The sequence below is a fragment of the Cnephaeus nilssonii genome (assembly GCF_951640355.1).
Source record: "Cnephaeus nilssonii genome assembly, chromosome: 4".
Lineage (NCBI taxonomy): Eukaryota > Metazoa > Chordata > Mammalia > Chiroptera > Vespertilionidae > Cnephaeus > Cnephaeus nilssonii.
Window position 1 is genome coordinate 56,392,670 of NC_137075.1, and position 19,862 is coordinate 56,412,531.

The window sequence follows — 19,862 nt, forward strand, 5'->3', positions numbered from 1 at the left end:
GATAATATTGTAGGTTTCACAGGCCACATGTTCTCTGTCACAATTACTCAACTCTGCCATTGTATTAGGAGTGTGCTCAATTTGGCCCACAGGCTGTAATCTGCTGACCCCTAGACTAGAACGTGGATCACATAAAGGAAGTTGGAGCTCAGGGAACAGGACTAGGCTACAGCTACGAATGAAGGAGACATTACCTAAGGATGTATAAATTCACCCAGGATCGATGAGAATTAGAGCCAAGAACAGAATCCAGGGAGACACTGACATTTTAAAGTGTGGACAGAAATAGAGGAGCCTGTAAAGGAAATTGAGAAGGCATGAAAAAAAAAAAATAGGAGTGTTAGGACAATCAAGAAAAGGGAGAAATGATCAACATTGTCATATTTCTATCTTTAGACATCCTTGGCCTGGAATCTACTTAACTTCCTGATTTCTTATGTTATGAAGCATTTTATAGTATTTGCTTTTAATGTTTTACATCTCAAATTTTACCTGTTTAGCCCTAACTGGTTTGGCTCCGTGGATAGCGCACCAGCCTGCGGACTGAAGGGTCCCAGGTTGGATTCCGGTCAAGGGCATGTACCTTGGTTGCGGGCACATCCCCAGTAGGGGGTGTGCAGGAGGCAGCTGATCGATGTTCCTCTCTTATCAATGTTTCTAACTCTCTATCCCTCTCCCTTCCTCTCTGTAAAAATCAATAAAATATATTTAAAAAATTTTTTTACCTGTTTCTATTGTGAGATAGCATAGTGGAGCATTTAAGCATAAAGACTCTAATAGTTATATTTAAAATAAGTTATATTTTAAAACATTGAAAAAATCATGAATTTGTTTTAAATTGAATAGAAATAAAAATGAAACCAGATTCTAGGTGTTTGGAAGTTTGCCACCATGGTTTGAATACTTTCATAATATAATAATTGAAACTGTGGTCAGCTTAGCAACCTCTATATGTTGGTCAGCCACATCCAGCATCCCCTTGTTGACAAATGTAGATGGATGATCAAAAGCTCAAAGCTGAGGGAATCACAACAGCAAACTTTGGGAGATGTTTGTATGAGTCAGGATTCAATCCAGACACAAAAGCCACATAATCTAAACAGGGTAGATTTAAAACAAAGAATTATTAACCACAGTAGGAAATTGGACTATGGAGGGATTGGATGGTAAGAAGTAAAGAGAATGCTAAAGAACATGAGAAGAGCAGGTATGAGTAGGATCCATAAAACTAAGAGCACCCAAAGAATAGGCCCTTCTCCAGGCTGCAACCCAGACCTGATTGGAGTATGCACAGCTGTGCACGCTGAGGGAAGTGCCAGAGGAAGCTGCTGTCCCTACCTGCTGCCTGCATTGCAGGGTCCTGGCACTGGATAAGTTGCCAGCATTGCAAGAACTGGACCCTGAAGAAGCCATGCATGCTGCAAGAGCCTACCAATAGGAGCACCTGGAACAGGAAGAAAGCCCTTCCTCCTGCAATCTCTCTCCAGCACCCTCTCCTAACAAAGTTTAACATCATGCAGGCTGACAAAGGAAAAACATTTAAAGGGTACAGCATCATTTTTGCAGGGTAGGCAATAAAGGGTAAATTGGGCTTGAGAGGCAATAAATTGATTATTGACACAATGATAGTACGTACTTTAGCCTAGCAAAACTCCTTAAGTGACATAGCAACAGCAACTTTGTCATAAAATGGTACCTTCTGATTTTTTGCTGTCTTGTCCTAATTGTGTGTGCCAATATTTTGCTCCTTTTTACTACTTAATAGTATTTCATGATATGGGTGTACCACAGCTTGTTAAACCAGTCACTGATTGAAAGACTATATGGGTAGTTTCTACTTTTGGGCTATTATGAATAAAGCCATTATGAACATTCATGTTCAAGTTCCTGTGTGAAAATAAGTCTTCATTTTTCTGGGATAAATGCCCAAGAATGCAATTGCTGGGTCATATGGTAAATCCATTTTTAGTTTGAAAGAAACTGCCAAACTTTTTCCAGAGTGCAGAGTACCTCTTTTTAAAACACAAATCTCATCCTGTCATCACTTTACATAAAAGTCTTCAATGGCTTTCCAGTGCTATAATTTTAAAAAGATAGACTATAAGATGATACAATATGATTTCCACTGACTTCTCCAATCTCATCCTGCACAACTCCCCTTGCTCTTTATGCTCAACGGCCTTTTAAGAATTTCATCTCTAATAATTATTCTCCTGCCAGAGGGCTTTGGAAATGCTATTTCTTCTTCCAGGAATTTTCTTCTTTCTATGTCTAGTGCAATTAACTCAAAGTTTACCTTTCATTCTTGACTCAAGTATATATCTCCTCATTCTCCCTCTACCTCAGATTCTGTGGGTTTTTTTTTTTATATCCCTCTCCTTTATCATTTCTCTGTTTGAAATGACATATTAATTTCTGTGAATATCTGATTAAATTTTGTCTTCACCTCCAGACTCAAATTCATGAGTAAAAGTTGTGTTGACTTTTGCTTATTACTGTCTGGCACATATCAATAAACATTTTTTGAATGAATGAATGAACTATATACTTGCAAATAATTCAATGTCAAAGCCTTGATATTAATTTTGTCTATCCATTATTTAAGATATATTAACCACTCATATTTAAGATAGTCTGCTAAGCAATAGATTCCTATAGCCAAATTGAATTCATACAATTAGTAAAGTTTACATTAATACATTTAAGACTTATTTTATAAGTATTTCTAGTGTATAACTATTATTGAAAAATAACAAAGAAAATGATTAATAGAACATTTTTAATTCTTTAATATATTAAGGAGGCTTGCAACTCAACAAAAGGAACAAATGTCTCTAGCTCTCTCCATCTTGATCACTGTATGTCATATGAACTCGAATACTCCTTGCAATCAATAGCCAAAGACTTGAATATATATCCTATATAATAAAAGGCTAATATGCAAATTGTCCCTTCGACCGGGAGTTCAACCAGGGGGCAGGGACGGACGGCCAACCACCGGAAGCCCCTCCCCTGGCCGGCCCAGCCCAATCAGCCCAATTGGGGCGGGCTGGCAGGACCCCACCAGTGCACGAATTTGTGCACCAGGCCTCTAGTGTGTGTTTGTGTTTGTGTGTGTGTGTGTGTGTGTGTGTGTGTGTGTGTGTGTGTGTGTATTAGTATATATAACTATAAAGGTCCCTGGTATCTCTCTCCTGGGGCAGCTTGGTTAAAAATATTCATGGTTAAGTGAGGTGCCTCCAGTACCTCTTTGATCTTTGATTCTAAAGACATCTTGAGTCACATACTTCTTATATGACAGATGATAAAATCAATATGGCAAACTAAAGTGGGATTTTTGCCTTGTTTTGTTCTGTTTCTTATAGCAATGGAAAAGAGGCAGATTTTTTTTCAGCATAAATACTGCCAACATAGGCAGACTGCAACACTGTGGGTGTTTGAGAAATTTTTGAGAGCATGTGGGAATGAGCAGGATATGTGTATATTTGTGAATGAAACACAGCAAAGCAGGACTACCTAAGAAATCTGACAAATCTTGGTGTTTAAACAACAAAATGTAAATATTAAACAATTGGCATTTTGTGAAATCTATTTTAAAAGAATAGGTGCCAATGTTAAAGCTTTTTGGTTTGTATGTGTGTTTGGAGGGCTGGAGAAGGAAAGGGGAGGCAAGATGACAACTTTGTGCAGTAACTTTTGAGTCCCCCCATTTTTTGTACATTCATATTTTTACGGAGATATAATTTACATATCATAAAATTCACTATTTTTTGAAAACAAAGACCACTGAAGAATAGGTTTTATCAGCTCCTTCTTCTTTTCTTTTCTGTTTCTTAATCCTCACCTGAGGATATGTTTTTATTGATTTTAGAGAGGAAGGGAGAGAAAGAGAAACATTGATGTGAGAGAGAAACATCCATCTGTTGCTTCCCGTAAGTTACCTGACCTGGGTTCCAATCCAAAACCTAGGTATGTGCCCTGACCAGAATGGAACCTGACACCTTTTGGTGTACGGGACAATGCTCTAACCAACTGAGCCACCTGGCCAGGGCAAAATTCACTATTTTAATGTAAGTATATTCTATTCTTTTACTATACTTTAGTATATTCACTGAGTTGTGCAAAATCACCATTATCTAATTTCAGAACATTTATCATCTCCCCAAAAGGAAAACCTGTACTGGTTAATAGTCACTTCCAATTGCCTCCCCCACCCCCCAAAACTCCCCAGCCCCTGGCCACTACTAATCTACTTTTTGTCTCTATAGATTATCTACTCTGGGCATTTCATTTCATATAAATATGGTCGTTTGTGACTGGCTTCTTTCACTTCCCATAATGTTTTCAAGGTTCATCCATGTTGAATATGTACCAGTATTTTATTCCTTTTTATGGCTGAATAATATTCCATTGTAGGGATATATACCACATTTTGTTTCTCCATTCATCTATTGATGGACACTTGGATTGTTTCTGACTTTTGGTTACTGTGACTAATGCTGCAAATTAACACTAGTGTACAAGTATCTGTCTCAGTTCTTGTTTTCATTCCTTTGGGCATATACCTAGCAGTGGAATGGGTGGCCCATATAGTAATTACTAGAGGCCCAGTGCATGATTAAATCATGCACGTGTAGGGTCCCCTACACGCTTTTGCTTTCGATCACGGGGGAGCTGGGTGCCTGTCCGCTGGTGCACCAGGCCTTTCAGAAGCCTCCGGCGCGGCAGAGGCTTCTGAAAGACCTGGTGCCTGAGCGGACAGGCACCCAGCTCCCTGCTTTTGATGGTCCGCAGTGGGACGTGAGCTCGCTGCCCCAGAGGCCCCTTCTGTGCTGCAGCACAGCCATGGAGCAGACGCTGAGCTCGCGCCGCTGGCGACGCGAGATTTGCGTCCCGCCGGCCCAATCGGCCACCCGGGCCACCCCGAGTCCCGCCCCCCCGCGCCTCCTGGCCAATCGTGGGCATAGCGAAGGTACGGTCAATTTGCATAGTTGTCTATTATTAGGTAGGATGTTTAGCTTTTTGAGGAAACCAAACTGTTTTCCACAGTGGCTGGGCCATTTTATGTTCCCACTATCAAATGTATGAAGGCTCCAATTTCTCCAGATTCTTAACAATATTTATTTTCCCTAAAAATTGTTTATTTTGATTGATTGTTTAATTGATTCATGGGTCGATGCTAAACCACATAATAGCCATTCTAGCATTGTGAAGTAGTATCTTATTGTGGTTTTGATTTGCATTTTCTCAGTGACTAAAGATATTAAACATCTTTTCGTGTGCTTGTTGGCTATTTGTATACTTCATTGGAGAAATGTCAGTTCAACTCCTTTGCCCATCTTTAAATTGGGTTGTTGGTCTTTGTCTTGAGTTTTAGAAGTTCTTTATATATTCTGGATATTAAACCATTATCAGATATGTGATTTTTTAAATATGTTCTGGATATTAAACCATCATCAGATTAATGATTTGCAAATATCTTTCCCATTCTGTAAGTTCTTTTCAATTTCTTAATAATGCCCTTTGATGAACATGAGTTTTTAATTTTGTTGAAGTCCATTTTTTTTTGTTGTTTGTGCTTTTGAACATATCTAAGAATTCATTGCTGCATCTAAGATCATGAAGATTTACACCCATGTTTTCTTCTAAAAGTTATGGTTTTAGCTTTTATATTTAGATTATTGATCCATTTTGAGTTGATTTTTGTATATGGAGTGAGGTAGGTTCCTAACTACATTCTTTTGTATGTGGAAATCCAGTTGCCTCAGCAATATTTATTGAAGAGATTGTTCTTTCTCCTATTGAATGGACTTTATACCCCCATCAAAAATCAATATTCCATGGATATATGAATTTATTCCTGGGCTCTCGATTCTCTTTCATTGGCCTATATGTCATTGGTTTTTAGGCTATTGCCACACTGTTTTTTGTTTGTTTTAAAAAATATGTTTTTGTTGATTTCAGAGAGAGGAAGGGAGGCAGGGAGATAGAAACATCAATGATGAGAGAAAATCATTGATCGGCTGCTTCCTGCACACTCTAGGCATGTGCCTTGACTGGGAATTGAACTGTGACCTCTTGATTCATGGGTCGATGCTAAACCACTGAGGCACACCAGCTGGGCACCACACTCTTTTGATTACTGTAGCTTTGTAGTAAGTTTTGAAATTGGGACATATACGTCCTATGACTTTCAAGATTATTTTGGCCATTTGGGGCCCCTTGCAATTCCACATGAATTTGAGGATTGGCTTTCCCATATCTGTAAGAAAGGCTGTTGGAATTTTGATAAGGATTGCCTTGAATTTGAAGATCACTTTGGGTAATATTGATATCTTAACACCCATGAATATGGGATATGTTTCCACTTATTTAGATGTATTTCTTTTTAGCAATGTTCTGTAGTCTTCAGTATATGTCTTTCACCTCTTTGGTTAAATCTATGCTTAGGTATTTTATTTTAGATGCTATTGTATGTTGCTATGGATATGTCTGTTTTCATTTCTCTTGGATATACCTAGAAGTGAGATGCTGGGTCAAGTGGTAATGCTGTTTAACTTTTTGAGGAACTGTTAAACAATTTTCCAGTGGCTGCACCATTTTACATTTCCAGGAGTAAGGTATAAGGGTTCTAATTTCTCCACATCCTTGCCAACATTTGTTATTGTCTTTTTTATTATAGTCATCCTAGTGGATATAGCATGGCATCTCATTGTCCTTTTGACTTTTATTTTTTGCTCATCATTGCTTCTTGCTTCTATCATCCTTGTCATATTTCCTTCTTCTTAAAGTATACCCCTTATTGTTCATTTAGCAAGGGTGTGTGAGTGGTAAACTATTTCAATCTTTATCTACAATTATGTTTATTCAACCCTAACATTTAAATGATAGTTTATCTAGGTATAGAACTCCATATTGTAGTTATTTTCCTTTGTGATGTTTTGAAAATGTTATCCCATCATCTTCTTGCTTCTTTTATTGTCACTGAAAAACCTTTCTAGTGCAATCTATATAATCTTTTTTCCTCTTTTAGTTGTTCTGTCTTTGATGTTCTGCAGTTTCACTAAAATGCCTTGGTGTATTTGTGTTTGCCTATATTGAGGTTCCTGTTTCCTGAATCTGAGGATTTTATAAATTGTCATTTTCTCTTTGAATATTGCTTATCCTTCACTTACTTTTTTTACTTACATTTTTCTATCTGTTGATCTCTGTGTGCTAAATTACCCTGAATAATTTCCTCATACCTATCTTTTAGTTTTAGAAAAATTTTTTAGTGTATTTGTATGTGATTTAACAGATTTTAAAAAATTCAATGACTGTATGTTTTTATTTCTGGAAATTTTATTCATTTATTTTAAATATAGACTTGATCTTTAAAATATATATTGTTTATTTTTTTATGTTTCATTTCTTTCTTTTAAATGCTCCACAGTCAACATCTTGTCATTTCAAGTAGTTACTGTTCAAAATTTCAGTTTCCCTTTCCCAAAATTCAGGGTTTTTTTTTTGTTTGTTTGTTATTTGTTTTTAATACTCAGCCAAGAATATTTTCTTTTCCATTGATTTTTAGAGGGTGGAAGGGAGGGAGAGAGACAGGGAGAGAGAAACATCTATGTGAAAGACAAATTGATTGGTTTCCTCCCACATGTACCCCAACCAGTTGGGGCCAGGGATTGTGCCTGCAACTGAGGTACGTGCCCTTGACCAGGAATCAAACCTGAGATCCTTTGTTCTATGGGCCAATGCTCTAACCATTGAGCAACCTGGCTAGGACAATTTTTTTTTTAAAAAAAAACTAAGAATTCAGTTATTTAAAAAAGCTTGTTTGGGTCAAATTTTTCTGTTAATTTAATTTTTTTAGAATATTTTTAAATATTCTCTTAACCACTTAAAAATAATACTAAAAACAAAAATTCTTACCTGAATTAGGACTATGTCTATGGATGTGTCCATAACTTTTATGCAGCCTACTATTTAGGTCCTGAAGTAAGCAACCATCTACTGGAATAGGAAAATTGTTATTTTCTTGCTGCTATTCAGAAAATGCCAGATGAAAACAATTCTTACCTTAAATAGGCTCTATTTCTGCTGCTTGGAGTGGACCCTATAAAATTATAAATCATCTCATCCTAGGATATAAAAGCCACCATTCTATACACTGAAAGTTTTTATTCTCCATTCCCCAAAAGAAAATTAAAGAGTAAAAGAAAAACATGAATTTTTTTCTTTTTTAACTAAGGAAATTTTTATTTAAACTGTGCAATCAATCAGTATTTAGACAGCAGTTTCATAAACATTTTGGCATTTAAATTTTTATTCATTTTTGGCATGACCTGTAGGATAGTATACAAACTACCCTGGGGAAGGGGAAAATACTAGGCAATATTTACTATGATGCTAGAAAAAGAAAACAAACCCACATTATTAAACAAAATATGTTTTAAGAAGACATTAAAAAGGTACATTCAAAATCAAGGCAAACATGAGCTTTATTCCTGCAATGGAGTTCACAAAGCTGATCCCCTGAGTCAAGTATAAAATTAAAATAGTTCAGCTCTAGAGTCCATTAGCAAGTCTGCAAATGCTGCCCTTACAAGAATATTGTATAAAGAGTGAAAGGATCCAGATCACCCATAATATGAAATAATATAACTGACTCCCACACTTTCATTTAATTCACATCTTTGAAAAAAACAGAAAAGAATCACGCATACACAGACATGAAATTTTGTCCAACAACAAAACAAACAGACAAACTTAATATACGTCCTCTACTGACAGGCTAAGGCAATGTGTGTGTTTCAGGCTTTGCAAATACCTGTATCAGGCTCAAGTTGCTAATCATCAGTACTCATTTGCAAACAAATAGATAAACAAAATGTAGTAACAGAAAGGAGATTATTTTAGGTAAATTTAAAAAATATTTTTGTTGTTGTTTTTAAAGGCAGTTCCACAGAAAATGAACTTCTGTAACAAAATTTTAAAGATAAAGTCTATTAAGTTAGGACTGTGTCTAATACCATTGCAAGATATAAATGAGTAAATCTGTAAATGTGTTCAGAATCTCATGCATTAAGAGTGATATTGGGCGGGGGTGGGGAGAGATGTGATACTGGATGATGCAAGAACGAAAAAGATTTCCTTTTTTTAGAAAAAGATAATAATCATAAAATTCCTCTCATTAACCCTTAAAGGTAGCCTTGAGAAAACGAGAACAGGTGCCAGTAGGTGTTGCCCTATATAAAACTTACTCCAAATAGTTTAAAGAAATGTTAAAATGTTCCATAATCATGAAAAAGTAGATCTGTTAGAAAAGAATCCTAAAAATGCACTTTCTCCTCACCAATCTACCCCTCTGGGGATATCTGGGTCCTTAAATCTTTAAAAGCAAGGTATTTTAAAAATGAAAGATTTAACTTGGTATAAAATGATTTCATGTTCAGAACTCTCAAAAGTACCGTAAATTCCCATTTCCTCTTGTAGATTTTCTTACATTACAGATAAGTGTTTAAATCTCTATGTCTTTTACCAACCACTTTCTTCTGTTAGTTTTTTTTTTTGGGGGGGGGTACATATACGGGAAATGCAAACATTTTAAATTTTAGCACAGGCAAAATGTAACTGAACAGGCTGAACTATAAAGGAAAAAATCAGTTATGTTTCACAGCCTCATAGAAATGACTTTCAGATTATAATTACACTCGAATTTTCTTTCTAAGTTTTCAAAGTACTACTCATTCTGCACAACAAATTATCCTCATTTCATGAATAGAAGAGGAACAGAAATAGGTTAACAACTTCCCTACCAAACAAGTCTCAAAATTGTCAAGAACTAGAATTTAGGTGCTCCGGTGACTCACTTTAAACTTGTTCTATCACAGGATTCTCCCTCCACTTTGCTACCCCCTAAATCAGTATGAATAATTAATTATGTTGCACTCATATAAAAACTATTGCTTCAGATCTAGCAAGGAAGGATGACTGGTTATATACTTTCCCCAATTTAATAAATTCCTACTTGGATACAGGGGACTACAGAAAAATTGCAAAAGATTCTGAACACGTAGTCTAATAAGGAAATGCTCGAATAGATAAGGACTCCAGAAACCATGTCAACCTTATTGTTCATGCAACTCTAGGCACAGCATCAGTTCACAGACACAATTTTGGCTAAGAGAAATTGAAGCTTTTTTTGTGTTGTTTTTTTCTTAAAGATTTTTTAAAATTGGTTTTCAGAGAGAGAGGAAGGGAGAGGGAGCCCGAAACCTGAGCATATGCTCTGACCTGGAACCGAGTCAGCAAACTTTCCTTGCATGGAACGACACTCCCACCAAATGAGCTATACTGGACAGGGCAGAAATTGAAGGTTTCAAAGGAGGAAAGTGGGAGGTGAGGAGATGACAAGGTTGAGTTACAGCTCAGCCTCCTAAATTCTTCCTGTGAATAAATGGATGTCTCGGTTGGACAGGTGGTGTTGATACAGTGGAAGGCGCTATGAGCCTGGGTAATGAAATATGATTTCTTAGATGAGAAAATGCATCATAGTAGATATCCTATAAACTTGGGAGTTGGACCAACTTGGGTTTCTAAGCCACTTACTAGCTGTGATTTTTGGCAAGTTAGCCTGTTTTCTGATCTATATAGTGGGATATTTGCTTTGCAGAACATAGCAGTTTAGAGGGATGAAGAACATGCTTGGCATGTTGCATATGCTCAGTAAACAGCCTTATCCATTTCTAAAGACTAGAGTTACAAGCAGCTGAAAAATGACCAGCATTCTTATCCTTTCTCAGATTATAATGGTTGTTACCCCATGATGGAGATAGTTTCATCTCTTTTGTTGAAGAAATGATGAAAATTAAGGTAGAATTAGAAACTATCCTTCAAAACAAAAAGACTGGACTTGAAATGACCCAAGAATTAAGATAGAGTTATTGAATCAAAAACTTTTTAGGAAAAGGGACAATTGGAATCAAAGAAGAATGACAAGAACGATAAAATTTCCTAGGATTTATTCTGTAGGGAGCGGCTATAGGGTTAAGCCTTGGACTGACCTGTGGCAGGGCCACAAACAAGTCCCAGCTTGGAGGGTGGAGCCCTCTTAGCTTTATTAAGCTTTACCTTATAGTCCTCCCTTGCTCCTTCCTAGGTAGCTAATGAACTGTGGGAGGTGCAGCAAGTGCTGTCAAAACAAGGTGAAACTCACAAGAACATTGTAAACAAATTGACCACTATCCTTGTTTTGCTTTGTGTGCTCTGACTATAAAATAAAGACTTGGCTTGCAGGCCGTGGTGCTGTCTCTCCATCAGAGAAGCAGCGTCCCACCGAGCCCCAGCTGTATTCTCTTGCCTGTCTTCTTTAATCCTTCACCACCCCTCCTCAGGCTCACCAAATCTGCCTGTGCTGGATGTAGCACGTGGCACCCAATGTGGGGCCTGAGTACGGGGGAACTATAATTGCAAGGTGAAAGGACGCTCCAGTGAAGCATGTGCAGAAAGCAAAAAGTAAGGTAAGGAGCGCAGTTTAGTAATAGCTAGGTGTTAAGGTCAGGATCGCAGGAAAAGAACTTATATGTATCTATGCTTAAGGCTATGCTCCAAGCATGGGGCTGTTCTGTGAGGCATCAACAGCTTCTCGATTTGTTAGATTTTGTAAGTAAAACTTGCCTATGATTTCCTGAGGAAGGAAAGGTAAATGTAGAAACATGGGAGAAGGTAGGAAAGCAACTTAGAGATCGTTATATAGTTGAAGGTCTAGGGAAAATTCCTCTCTCTCCTTTCAGTCTGTGGTCCCCGATTTGTGACTGCCTAGAGCCCACTCCCGAAAGGGAACGGATGAATGTGGCAGGGGAACTAAGACAGATAGTGGAAGATTACCAGAGGCTTAATAATGTCACAAAGGCTTGTCTCTCCACCTGGAGATTACTTATTATAGAAGTATTTTATCCGTGTTTGTGCTGATAATGGACCAGCCTATGTTCAGGGAGTGGTATTAACTGCTGCATTAAAGATGTTACTACGCTGGTCAGCAGAAAAAGAAAGGGGGATGTTTTAACTGTGGTAAACTAGGGCATTTTGCTAAAGATTGTAATGCTAGAAATGGAAGTCAAAAGGCTACAGGGAGTGGAAACAAGCAGCCTGGAGTATGTCCAAGATGCAGGAGAGGAAAGCATTGGGTAAATGAATGCCACTCCAAGACTAATGTTGATGATAATCCAATGCCCCCTAGGCAGGGAAACTTCAAGCGGGGCCAGCCCCGGCCCCACCAAACAGTAGGGGCCTTATCTTTGACCCCACTGCAGCCTTTCCAGCCGGCTCAGTCCCAAAGCCAACCATTCGAAACCTTTACCGTGCCACCCAGGGAAGTGCAGAATTGGACCTCAGTCCCACCTCCCAATATATACTAACCCCGGAGATGGGGCCTCAGGCCATTGCCACGGGAGTGTATGGTCCCCTTCCTGCGGGCATGATGGGACTAATTTTAGGGAGGAGCAGTTGAACATTGAAAGGGTTTCAAGTTCTCCCTGGGGTGATAGATCAGGACTATACTGGAGAAATTAAAAGTAATGACACAAACAATACTATATATCAGGTCTTACCAGAAACAAAAATAGCACAAATTCAAGGTCAGGCAATAGCAGAAAGAGCCAATCCTACACTGAAAAAGCAATTACAAAAACAAAAAGGGGGAGAAGGATGTTATGTGTTAAATTTTTTGAATTATGATGCAGAGTTGTACAGCGACTGAAAGGCATCAGACCTCTAGTGCAATAGCCTCCACCGAGTTAGCCCGGTGGAAGGATGCACAAACCAGACAAGAGTTTTACCAGATCCAGTAATGATGTGGGGAAGAGATTGTGTTTTGTATTTTTCCAGAAGGAGCAGCACAGCCAATTTCGGTGCCAGAGCGTTACATGTGTCACCACAATGGACCCAGAGAAGCTCCTGGTCCCTCCGTTCAAAAGACTGTGAGTTGCGATGGTGGAGACTATGCAAGGAACCGAGGTACCAACATGGGGTCAGCTGAAGAAGTTAACAACTGAGGCCCAGCAGATGGTAGAAAAGCAAGAAGTGGAAGCTACTCCCTCAACCACGTTTCTGGCTATGCTAGCATTGGTTAGCTGCCAGTCTTCTGTAAAGTTTGCGCAGCCAAGTCCGAGGACTCTGAGTAAATATACACCAGCAGCAAAAGAAACTTTCATTTTGTAGCTAAAAATGTTAATGTCTGTAGTTTGATTTCTCTCTTCTTGTTGTGTTGCTTTGGCATTGTTTTGTTATTGTCTTAATAGCCAGAGTTTTATTCTTGATGTTCAAGTTTTAAAATGTTAACATGTCTGTAGTTTGGTTTTTGCATTGGCATTGTTTTGTTATTGTTTTAATAGCCAGAGCTTTGTTCTTGATGTTTAAGTTTTACTTTTATTGTAGTAGCTTAAAAACAAAAAAAGGGGGAGAAGTAGGCAGTGGGTATAGGGTTAAGCCTAGGACTGACCTGTGGCAGGGCCACAAACAAGTCCCAGCTTGGAGGGCAGAGCCCTCTTAGCATAATTAAGCTTGACCTTATAGTCCTCCCTTGCTCCTTCCTAAGTAGCTAATGAACTGTGGGAGGTGCAGCAAGTGCTGCCAAAACAAGGTGAAACTCACAAGAACATTGTAAACATGTTGACCACTACCCTTGTTTTGCTTTGTGTGCTCTGACTATAAAATAAAGACTCGGCTTGCAGGCCACGGTGCTGCCTTTCCCTCAGAGAAGCAGTGTCCACCGAGCCCCAGCTGTATTCTCTTGCCTGTCTTCTTTAATCCTTCACCACCCCTCCTCAGGCTCACCGAACCTGCCCGTGGTGGACACAGCACATTATTCATGTTGAGAAGGTAAGTGGAGGCACTTGCTGAAATGGATAGAAAATTGAGGGGTTATCAAACTGAAAACCAAATAGGATCTGGTGAAGCTGAAGATAAAAACTCAATTTAAAAGGAAGAAAGGTTTCCTGTTGCTAATATACTTTTAAAAGAAAATGAAGAATGAACTTTATTGAGCATGGTCCTGTTTATCTACTCAGAGTGCCTATGAAAGTCCATAGGAAGAGAAAAGGAGAAAATTCAACTCTAAGGACAGTTTTCAAAAAATTCTCATGGAATTTCATAAAGTTAGAGCCAAATATTTAGGAAACCTTCTGTTAAACTCACAGAACTGAGGTGCTACTTTATGAAGTAAATATCCAAGAAGTTTAAAAAGTGATTTAGAGAGAAAGTTTAACATATACATTTGATGGGTTACAAGCCAAGGTTTTTGTAGTTTTAAAATCCTGAAGATGTCCAAGGGGCACATGACTTCAGACTTCTAATTTCTGCAGTACTATCAACATGTTATGGGAATCAGAATTTTATAGGAGTAATGTATCTGTGGAAGGGAAAATAATGGCCACCTCCAGAAGTCCACGCTCAAATCCCTGGACTCTGAACATGTTATCTGCAGATGTGATGAAACTAAGGATTTTGAGATGAGGAGATCACCCTGGATTACCCAGGTGGGCTCAATCTAATCACACGAGTACTGAAAATTGAAGAACCTTTCCTCGTTGGGGTCAGAAAAGAGATAGGATAATGCAAGCAGGTTCAGAAAGATGCTACCTTGCTGGCTCTGAGGATGGAGGGAGGGGTCCAGAGCTTCTAAAAGCTAGAAAAGACAAGGAAACAAGACCTTGCTTTTGTCCCAGTTGGATAATAAATGTGTGTTGTTTTAAGGCCACTAAGTTTGTGGTAATTTGTTATAGCAGCAATAAGAAAAAAAAATACAGCATCTATCAGGTAAACATACAGTATCTGTTAGGTAAAAATGTAAGACTGTCATGTTAATCTTAAACACTTGCAAAGGCCCGAGAAGAGGAAAGCCTGTAAACACACACATTGCATTAGCCTGTGATCTTATATCCTGAGCATATATCAATTAAACACAGAATTCTATGTATATGTTCTTCTAAACCGCAGTGAAATTCACAGACAACTGGTTGTGGAGGGTGATCTCCAGAACCCTCTACTCTACAGCCCACAAAAATTATTCCATTAATTAAACCAAAGCCATTTGACCAGAGACCCGTGGCAAACTGTTAGAAACAGTCTACAAAATACATGTTGAGACAGAAAGATCATGACTCTTTTAAAACAGTTGGGCCGTTGCTTTTACATTCAGTATTCAAAATTTACATTCATTGAAATATAAACGCAAATCTCTGCAGACACTGCTGAAGTGGAGCCACATCTGGATATTCTTGCTTTTTTTTTTTTTTTTAAAGCTTTCAATTCTACTTTTTGTGTGAATTGTTTCTAAAGGTGTCTTCATATGGACTTGAACAATGATCCTGAGCAATCAACATGAGCAAGTTTCTGGCAGAAGTCCTCAACAAAGCCAAGACAAACGAATGCAAATCACTGTCATTGTTCCCAATGTTGGCACTGCTCTTGTTGGAAGCAAAGGCAAATAGAAGACATTTCACTGAGGATCGAATTTCCCTGGTGTGCTAACGCTGACTTCTTAAAGCCACTTAGTGAGTAAAGCTGTATCCTTACATTTAGGCTAATCAAAATATAAAACTTCAGATTTCATAAAAAAGGTTTTTGTTTCACCCAAGGTTCCACTCAAATTTGAAATGCGGGGCTCCCTGGATGTAATTAAAATATTTCAATTTATGGACAACTTTAGAGAGCACATCAATCAAAGTGTATTCCACTAAAACAGTGATGTGATTTGTTTGCCTGTTATGTCCCAGTGCTCTCAGCGAGGAGGACAGCTCTACCATTAAGGGACTGCCGTAAGCCTTCTGAATTAACCAGGTAATGCTTCAAGCAGGAGGAAGACTGCACAGGCTGGTTCAGGGGCTGCCACCATAATGTCTGCAGTGGGAAAGCCTGCTGCTGCTCTGTTGACATCTCACACTCAAGGTGCTTAGGAAAATATCACATCATTTGGCAAAAACACCATGTGGCTAAATCAGCAGATTTAATGGAAAGTTCCTATGTGTATGCCATTTGTATACAGACCGGGTTCTGGAGAGAGGTTGGTTTGACATAAAACAAGGAACAACAGTTTTAAGGTACAACTAAATTTGCCTATCTGTGGGAATACCTTTAAATATCTTTGGTTTTTTAAAAAAATTTTTGCTGATAAAAAGTACTTGAATAAAAACACTGATAAATACCAATATAACTGTATTGCTTTTAATTATGTAAACTTAGCCCTTTGATATATTTTGCTACTAAAGCTAGATTCCCTATCAGCCTCTAAATAAATTTATTTCAAATCTGCTCATCTTTACTTACAGGCTAATCTATATATTTTAATGGTCTTTGGTATGAAAATACTGATGAGCAGTATCTTGTAATATTTGGCATAAAAATGACATGCACATATCAGTACTTACAGCAAATAAGTCGTTGGAAATGAAAATAGTTACCATTTGCATATTAGCCCCTTTGGAGTGAAATACCATGAGGTAACACCACTATGAGAGATAAGTGAGAACCTTCACATATTAGTTACAATTTCATACTTAAGGCTTCAAAGAAGCTAGCTTTGGCCAAGTAAAAAGAAGTCTTTGCAGTACACTATCTTATTCAATGAGACCAAAATATTTCTCTTTGGTGAAAATATTTTTTTCTCTCCAACAAGTAGTTTCAACAATTTAAAAATACTTTAATACTGTATAGTTGAAGATTTACTTGCTGAAGAAAAAAAAATTACACTTGAAATTCTTTGGAACTTTCAACTGGTAAAGAACTTATTTTAAATGCTCTGGTAACAATAAGGTAGTTAAAATTACTAGTCTATTTAACTACAACAATCAATGTAAACCCTATTATTTTGGGTTAGTAACTACTTGTGTAAGCTTCATTAACTATAGATGTTTCTAGTTAATTCAATCTGTGGGGGAAATTATAGTTAAAATTTCACTTTATACTGAAAAATTCTTTGGTAACAGGATTATTGTGAAAAAAAATTGTATAGGACCAAAACGAAAAGGTGAAAAAGTAAGAAATGTACTGGTAAATAATTAGCAAATAGTTATAGCCTAAAGATCTACAATACCTATGGGCCTATTAATAAAAAACAAAACAAAGTACTTTCCTCGACTTCAGCATCTATCTAGGCTTTTAAAATTGTTCAAATTCATACAGCCCTAGACACATCTTCCATAACTATGATGGATGATGTTTTAGCTTTAGGTTTTGTTTGTCTTTTAATGAAAGTTTAAAAAAATAACACAAACTCATTGTACTCTTTAATCTTAGATACTGAGAAAAGTAGGCCCCACATACGTCTACTTACGAACCAAAAAGCACCATACCCTGTCAATTTGCCCATGCTTCCATGAGGCAGCTCAAAAGCAACAAAATGTTCCCTGAGTACAGGAAAAAAAAAATAACACTAGAATAACTTTAAAAGGAGGTAGTATAAAACAGGAGCTATACAGGCAGGAGCAGCATCTTTCCTTGCCTCAGATTGTTCACCTAAAGCTCTGCTTTTGTTGTTGTTTTGTCATAAAGCCCATACTTAGAAAGCTAAATGGGGACTTTGAATTTAGTTCAGAAGTGGCTGCTGGCACTTAATGTTGGTCTGCTTCTGAACACATGCAGTTTGGCACAAAACTAGAGGAAAAAAAAACCAATTTAAAAATGTGTATCATCAGACATTAGGATGGGAGATGCTAGAGATAGGCTATTACCCAGTAATATTATTTTGATTTTTAGAACATTATTTAACATAATTCCCCCTTTATAAACCAAAGGTTTCAAGGGGAAACGCATTAAGATTCCTTCTAAAGTGAGGCTCAAAAGTCAGTTCCAGATGATTTGAAAAAATACTTTTAAAAGGATATGGGCCCCTCTCTACAAACCACTGTATCCTCTCCCACTGATGGCACCTGGTAGGTAACTATCTCATGCCTGAGAGAGGCCTATTCTATGTGGCTGAGTAAACAGTTTGCTGATTTCAAACCAGCAAGAGGATTAACTCACTCCTGAAGTTAGCATTCCTCATTCACAGCATTGACACTGAAGGAAGATTACATAAAGAGTACCAAATTCTCTTAAGAATTCATGAAAAGACAAGTAAGGCGGTAGAGCTCTGAATACTTATCCCTAAATAAAACCTGCAGGATAACAAATCAAAATGCTTTGATAAGATACTGTACATCAAAATAGTTACTGATGAAATCCAAGACAGTCTTAAGGCAACTTTCTCTTGTCCTGAACAACTTCATGAATATTAAAAAGATATAAGGCGAAGACTTTCATAATACATAATGGAAGGCACTGTTACCATGATAACCTCACGTTCATTTTACCGTCTACTGTTGCATCTATCTTCATTTTTAACATTTTATGAAGTTTCTTTACCCCTTTAAGCCAAGCTGGGATTTAAAAAAAAACACCAAAATAAAACCCTACCCATTTTCTTTAAAAATCTGTTTTCTGCATGGAGCTTTGCTATTAAGTCTGGAAATGCTGAGGTTGCTTTGCAAACTAGACAGTTCAGCCTTTGGCCCACTGTCAGGCAAAGGGGGAGGTAGAAAAGGCACAGCTCTAGGCAGGCTGAGGGTTGGGATACAGCAGATAAAGCACTCAGACTAACGTCCGAAACATAAAGGCCCTGGAAGCAATAGTCTTCTCTATATGCTACCACATCGTTCTATTCTCGAGAGAGCACTTTTTGTCTTGGTCATTCACTAAAATCAATAGTCCCACTTTGTCTCTTCTCAGTGGTTTCACAGTCTTCACAGTGAGAGGTGTTAAATTATAAAGATAATGCAGATGTCAGTGTGTGTGTTTTTTAAAAGATCAGAGCTTCAGATAAACATTCTTACTCATCTACCTATATGACTCCTTCGATCATACATATTACATACACATACAGCAATGAAAACAAAATGCTACTAGGAAGTATCATTGGTTATGTAGCTGAGATAAACTAGCACAACTAATGAGGTAACAAGGTTGTCTTCTAAGTCTGCCATCTGGCAAACTGAGGTAGATAGCTAGCAAAGGGGCTTTCAAAAGTCTTCCCTTTGCTCCAGTGATATATTCTTATAATCCAGTCAAATACCTTGACTGTCTTTTCACATTGCTGACAATGAAACATTCAAATACGTGAGTTTAAAAAAAAAAAAAAAGACATTAAAAAAAAAAAAGCTGAAATACCCAATAAGACATCAAGATTTTCACAAAAGGCTTTGGCTCCCTGTTCATTGTCCTTCGAACAGAATTAAAGGTGAGAATACCTGAACTTGGCTGCCTAGATTGGGAAATCATTTTTATCAAAGCTTAGCATGGCAGATGGTGGCTGCAGAACTGAAGAGGTAGTTTGCTCAGCATCTGACGCCACTGCAGGGTCTGGACACTTCCTCGTGGAGAGATTCCCACCTGAATCACTGCCAGCGAGGTAATCAGAGGTCAGGGGTGTGGTACTTATAACCGAAGACAGGTGTATCTCGTCATTGGACTCGTGAGAGAACCTTCCAGAATCCCCGGTCTCGTGGCTGCCTTCACTATTGGCTGAATGCTCAGTATCGGCTGCACCACCAAATGGTCTTGGGAAGCTGGTTGTCTGACCTGGGGAGCTGGGGGAGTCTTCATCACTAATTAACACAGTCGTGCCTGGCTGGTAAAAGCAGACCGATTGAGTAAATCTTCTTTGAGGCTAGGCAAAAATACATAAAACACCATCAGTGATGATGGAATGCTCCTGGGAAAGACTAAGTCCGTTTTTACCTATCCCATCTATTCTGAGATGGCAAACTGTTGGGATACCCGGGGGAAAGGTCATCCTCATGAAGGGACTGTCTAGGTCGGCGGTTCCCCACTGAGGACGG

The 19,862-nt window shown here is 38.0% G+C and overlaps 1 protein-coding gene across 2 annotated transcripts in view; it reads right to left on the reverse strand.

Moving 5' to 3' along the window:
* Positions 1-19,285: 19,285 nt before the first annotated feature.
* The window catches only part of PRTG (protogenin), a gene marked incomplete at its 3' end in the record, with an annotated part of 130,043 nt that continues 129,466 nt past the window's right edge, over positions 19,286-19,862 (reverse strand). For both annotated transcript variants that reach the window (XM_079767757.1, XM_079767756.1), the window contains exon 20: positions 19,286-19,690. In XM_079767757.1, the coding sequence (XP_079623883.1) occupies positions 19,286-19,690 (405 nt within the window). The remainder of the gene's footprint in view (positions 19,691-19,862) is intronic.